At 38.7% G+C, this 6,522-nt stretch overlaps 1 protein-coding gene across 1 annotated transcript; it reads left to right on the top strand.

Moving 5' to 3' along the window:
* Window positions 1-2,676: 2,676 nt before the first annotated feature.
* Window positions 2,677-3,846, top strand: LOC306710673 (proteinase-activated receptor 2-like; the record flags this gene model as incomplete). Its single annotated transcript, XM_079179315.1, has 1 exon — window positions 2,677-3,846. The coding sequence occupies one exon, from the start codon at window positions 2,677-2,679 to the stop codon at window positions 3,844-3,846; it is 1,170 nt and encodes a 389-aa protein (XP_079035441.1).
* Between the last annotated feature and the right edge of the window lie 2,676 nt (window positions 3,847-6,522).

Below are 6,522 nucleotides of genomic sequence, written 5' to 3'. Positions count from 1 at the left end.
CTCGTCATCTTTAAAAACTCCTCTGTTTTGGATTTCTTTACTTTGAGGAAACTGACATGTCATCTGTTTTGAAGGCCTCCTAGAAGCTTTGAGCTGTCTAAGTTACTGTTTTTTAATTTTTTTGAAGGGATTTTATTTTTTGTATCTTTTGATAATACAACTGATGTTTAATGCTTGTTGCAGTCGTCTGCAGTTTTTTTTTATTTAGCCATCATTTATTTTCATATATATATATGATCTTTTAGCTGTCACTTTTATTGTTTTGACGTGCTAAAAGGTTTTAGCATGTTGTGTGATACATGATGCAAGCTTGACATGTTTTTTTAACATGTGTTTGCGTTTTTTAAAGTAATCATTTAAAGGTTTGTCAATACATGTAAATGTCCAAACCTGCAGGCCTGGAAAAGTCTTAGAAGGTGTAAAGAAGTCTTACATTTCATATACAACTGTCATATGTTTCTCTTGATTGCTGAAGGGAGTTATGTTATAATCAATGTTTTATTTTTTTTTATCTGATCGCATGCTGTCAGGAGATGTTTTGCATCTATAAAGGATAAACACTCTGGTCACCAAGATGGACTCTTTCCAAACGAACCTCAGCAGCCAATACAAGAAGCTGCTGGTCTGAGAGGATGAACTGACTCCGACCTGTGATTTTAAAGTTATGAAACGGTGGAAATATTTTATTATGAAGTCCAAGTAATTGCAAAACGAAGAGCTCAAAGTGAAGCTGTAGTGTTTTTCTTTCAGATAGACGGGAGGACGACTGATGTCCTGCCAACACAAATAACTTGTTTTCATGCAACAAATGAGCAATGACGGAAGAGCCTTTTGAGAAGAAGGAAGTTGAGATTAGATCAAGTGCTTTCTAGAATCCTGCTGAACAGTTGATGCTTTGAAATGCTTTTTATTTTTGCACTGTAGAAGTATAAGAGCTTATAAGCTGCAAGTACATCTGTAAGTATTACATTTAATGGAAGGAAACTACTTGCTGTTTTGTGTTAATTTTTTCTGCTGAGATGCTTATTATGTTTCACATTTGAAAAGCTGTTAATATTTTCTTACTTTGTAATTTTTAAAGAAAGTTTTCACTTTTTTTTTTTTTTTTTCTCTTTTTTTCTAAATCTGTTATATCATTGTGATGTTTTACAGATGAACAGGTCTGTTTCATGCTGCTCTCTGCTGGTTAGAAGTGTGAAGTACTTTTAAGTGTATTATACACAGTAAGGCTGTAGTTTTACTGTGTTTTCTCCTCCAGCAGGAAGCGCTACGATACAGATAATAAAAAGAAACCTGAGGGACTCAGAGCTCCACCTCCTGTTTCACTGTGTTCATATCGGTCCTGAGCAGAGAGTCATGTGAGAGTGTAAAGGAGCTGCTGACTGAATAAATACTTTTTTAATCTTTTAAATGTAATTACTTCTCTTCATCCACTTGATTCATCTGCCCGTTATCTTCACATGTTCCTGAGAGTCCGTCTTTAAATATCTTGTTCTGTCCGACAAACTATCCAAAACCAAAAAGATGTTCAATTAACAAACAAAAAGAATATATTTTTTCATGCACAACCCATCTAACTTATGAACATAAAATGAGAAATAATGATTTGTGGTCTTTTCTGCATTAAATGTGAAAGTTTGTAGAAAATGTAAAGAGTTACAACTTCAGCTCTTTTCTACATTTTGGGTTTTAATTAAGTCAAAACTAAACAAAAAAGTTGCTTTTGGTATTTGTAAAGACATTTTAATTCTTAATTTTGGAATATTATGTAACAAAAAAATAAAGACTCAAATATTGCACATAATATAATAATCACATAACATGGACCACACACCTGTGTGCATATGTTCACGTACAGCAGCTTCTGTTCAGCTTTCTTCATAAGGTTACAAATGTGGCTTACTTAACTGAGTATTTCCATTTTATGCAACTTCATACTTCTCTACTAAATCTCAGTGGTAAATATCTTTGCACATCTCAGAGGTATATATTGTACTTTTTACTGACGGCTCTTTTTTCTTCTTAGGTGACCGTCAACCCACTGGAGGTATGAAGTGTTCCTTTATGATTTGATGTTGAATGTTTGTGATAAACTGAAGGATGAATTGTTCCTTTATGTGTTAATGAAATCCTCCTACTTCAGATAAATAAACTCTTTAAAAAGCCTCTTGGATCAGCTGGAAAATGCATCGTCACAAAGCTGAAAACAGGCTGTTTGTTCTTTTTAGAGATACGTGGTTCTCACAGGACAGAGACGCTACAGACATATGATGATCTTATAGAATATGATGCATTGATGTAGATTAAACTAAACAGAATATAAAGAAGTTAACGTGCAACACACATGAATGCAGCAGGAACATTAATCCATAAACAACAGGTATAATAGTAAAACACTGACAGAGAACATTTTACTGCATTATACTTTTACGTTTCATACTTGGAGGTTTTGAATACAGGACTTTTACTTGTGATGGAGTATTTTCACAGTGTTGTATTGGAGGTACATTTATAGTACGTTCCTGCATGTACTGTCAACCTGTTGCACTTCTGCTTTTCACATCTTTTCGTTTCATATTTTAAACAGCAGCAGGCTTCAGGGGTACAAAGACTGAGGTGCGTGTCCGCTCCGTGAACGCCAGCTTCGTGTACATCAGCTCCGTGAACGCCAGCTTCATGAACATCAACCCCGTGAACGTCAGCTTTGTGTACATCAGCTCCGTGAACATCAACTCCGTAGCCAGAAAGGTCCTGAGCAGCCCCCTCACAACCGTCTTCCTCCCGATCGTCTACATCATCGTGTTCGCGGTGGGGCTGCCTACCAACGCCCTCGCCATCTGGGTGTTCCTCTTCAGGACCAAGAAGAAGCATCCGTCGTCCATCTACATGGCCAACCTGGCCCTGGCCGACCTGCTCTTCGTCATCTGGATCCCCCTCAAGATCGCGTACCACTTCAACGGCAACAACTGGACCTACGGGCACGGGCTGTGCAAAGTGCTGGTGGCGTTTTTCTACGGCAACATGTACTGCTCCATCGCCTTCATCACCTGCATAAGCGTCCAGCGCTACTGGGCCGTGGTCCACCCGCTCTCGCGGCCCCAGAGGGCCAACGCCGTGGCCGTCGGGGTCTCCGTTGCCGTGTGGGCGGCGGTCTGGCTTCTCACCGTCCCCCTCTACCTGTACGACCAAGAGGTCCGCGTGACGAATCTCGACATCCTCACCTGCCACGACGTCACCAGGCCCAGTCAGATGAAAATGGCGGCGGGCTACTTCCTGACGATGGGGACTCTGGGGTTCGTCGCTCCCACCGCCGTGTGCATCATCTCCTACGTGCTCATGCTCAAGGCTCTCCGCCACAGCACGACGGACCCCGCCTTCGCCAAGAAGCGGCGAAAGGCCATGGTCCTGACCGTCATCGTGCTGGTGATGTTTGTGGTGTGCTTCACCCCGAGCAACATCATGCTGCTGGTGCACTACACCCTGCTGTTGGATGAGGCGGACAACAACCTGTACGGCTTCTACATCTCCACGCTGTGCCTGGCAAGTCTCAATAGCTGCCTGGACCCGTTCATCTACTACTTCATCTCGGAGGACTTCAGGGATCACGTGAAGAACACGTTCCTCTGCAGGAGCGAGAGGACGGTGGAGAGGATGAGGGTCTTCAGCGCCCTCAAGTACTCCAAGAAGAACAACTCGTACAAGTCTGATTCAGGGAACAAGTCTGATTCAGGGAACAAGTCTGATTCGGGGAACAAGTCTGATTCGGGGAACAAGTCTGATTCGGGGAACAAGTCTAATTCGGGGAACAAGTCTAATTCGGGGAACACGCAGAGCACCGTGTGCTGACTCGTCATCTTTAAAAACTCCTCTGTTTTGGATTTCTTTACTTTGAGGAAACTGACATGTCATCTGTTTTGAAGGCCTCCTAGAAGCTTTGAGCTGTCTAAGTTACTGTTTTTTAATTTTTTTTAAGGGATTTTATTTTTTGTATCTTTTGATAATACAACTGATGTTTAATGCTTGTTGCAGTCGTCTGCAGTTTTTTTTTATTTAGCCATCATTTATTTTCATATATATATATGATCTTTTAGCTGTCACTTTTATTGTTTTGACGTGCTAAAAGGTTTTAGCATGTTGTGTGATACATGATGCAAGCTTGACATGTTTTTTTAACATGTGTTTGCGTTTTTTAAAGTAATCATTTAAAGGTTTGTCAATACATGTAAATGTCCAAACCTGCAGGCCTGGAAAAGTCTTAGAAGGTGTAAAGAAGTCTTACATTTCATATACAACTGTCATATGTTTCTCTTGATTGCTGAAGGGAGTTATGTTATAATCAATGTTTTATTTTTTTTTATCTGATCGCATGCTGTCAGGAGATGTTTTGCATCTATAAAGGATAAACACTCTGGTCACCAAGATGGACTCTTTCCAAACGAACCTCAGCAGCCAATACAAGAAGCTGCTGGTCTGAGAGGATGAACTGACTCCGACCTGTGATTTTAAAGTTATGAAACGGTGGAAATATTTTATTATGAAGTCCAAGTAATTGCAAAACGAAGAGCTCAAAGTGAAGCTGTAGTGTTTTTCTTTCAGATAGACGGGAGGACGACTGATGTCCTGCCAACACAAATAACTTGTTTTCATGCAACAAATGAGCAATGACGGAAGAGCCTTTTGAGAAGAAGGAAGTTGAGATTAGATCAAGTGCTTTCTAGAATCCTGCTGAACAGTTGATGCTTTGAAATGCTTTTTATTTTTGCACTGTAGAAGTATAAGAGCTTATAAGCTGCAAGTACATCTGTAAGTATTACATTTAATGGAAGGAAACTACTTGCTGTTTTGTGTTAATTTTTTCTGCTGAGATGCTTATTATGTTTCACATTTGAAAAGCTGTTAATATTTTCTTACTTTGTAATTTTTAAAGAAAGTTTTCACTTTTTTTTTTTTTTTTTTTTTTTTTTTCTAAATCTGTTATATCATTGTGATGTTTTACAGATGAACAGGTCTGTTTCATGCTGCTCTCTGCTGGTTAGAAGTGTGAAGTACTTTTAAGTGTATTATACACAGTAAGGCTGTAGTTTTACTGTGTTTTCTCCTCCAGCAGGAAGCGCTACGATACAGATAATAAAAAGAAACCTGAGGGACTCAGAGCTCCACCTCCTGTTTCACTGTGTTCATATCGGTCCTGAGCAGAGAGTCATGTGAGAGTGTAAAGGAGCTGCTGACTGAATAAATACTTTTTTAATCTTTTAAATGTAATTACTTCTCTTCATCCACTTGATTCATCTGCCCGTTATCTTCACATGTTCCTGAGAGTCCGTCTTTAAATATCTTGTTCTGTCCGACAAACTATCCAAAACCAAAAAGATGTTCAATTAACAAACAAAAAGAATATATTTTTTCATGCACAACCCATCTAACTTATGAACATAAAATGAGAAATAATGATTTGTGGTCTTTTCTGCATTAAATGTGAAAGTTTGTAGAAAATGTAAAGAGTTACAACTTCAGCTCTTTTCTACATTTTGGGTTTTAATTAAGTCAAAACTAAACAAAAAAGTTGCTTTTGGTATTTGTAAAGACATTTTAATTCTTAATTTTGGAATATTATGTAACAAAAAAATAAAGACTCAAATATTGCACATAATATAATAATCACATAACATGGACCACACACCTGTGTGCATATGTTCACGTACAGCAGCTTCTGTTCAGCTTTCTTCATAAGGTTACAAATGTGGCTTACTTAACTGAGTATTTCCATTTTATGCAACTTCATACTTCTCTACTAAATCTCAGTGGTAAATATCTTTGCACATCTCAGAGGTATATATTGTACTTTTTACTGACGGCTCTTTTTTCTTCTTAGGTGACCGTCAACCCACTGGAGGTATGAAGTGTTCCTTTATGATTTGATGTTGAATGTTTGTGATAAACTGAAGGATGAATTGTTCCTTTATGTGTTAATGAAATCCTCCTACTTCAGATAAATAAACTCTTTAAAAAGCCTCTTGGATCAGCTGGAAAATGCATCGTCACAAAGCTGAAAACAGGCTGTTTGTTCTTTTTAGAGATACGTGGTTCTCACAGGACAGAGACGCTACAGACATATGATGATCTTATAGAATATGATGCATTGATGTAGATTAAACTAAACAGAATATAAAGAAGTTAACGTGCAACACACATGAATGCAGCAGGAACATTAATCCATAAACAACAGGTATAATAGTAAAACACTGACAGAGAACATTTTACTGCATTATACTTTTACGTTTCATACTTGGAGGTTTTGAATACAGGACTTTTACTTGTGATGGAGTATTTTCACAGTGTTGTATTGGAGGTACATTTATAGTACGTTCCTGCATGTACTGTCAACCTGTTGCACTTCTGCTTTTCACATCTTTTCGTTTCATATTTTAAACAGCAGCAGGCTTCAGGGGTACAAAGACTGAGGTGCGTGTCCGCTCCGTGAACGCCAGCTTCGTGTACATCAGCTCCGTGAACGCCAGCTTC

This window comes from Pholis gunnellus, assembly GCF_910591455.1.
Source record: "Pholis gunnellus genome assembly, chromosome: 18".
Taxonomy (NCBI): domain Eukaryota; kingdom Metazoa; phylum Chordata; class Actinopteri; order Perciformes; family Pholidae; genus Pholis; species Pholis gunnellus.
Note: the sequence above shows the minus strand (reverse complement) of the source record. Positions and strands in the feature narration are given on the sequence as shown.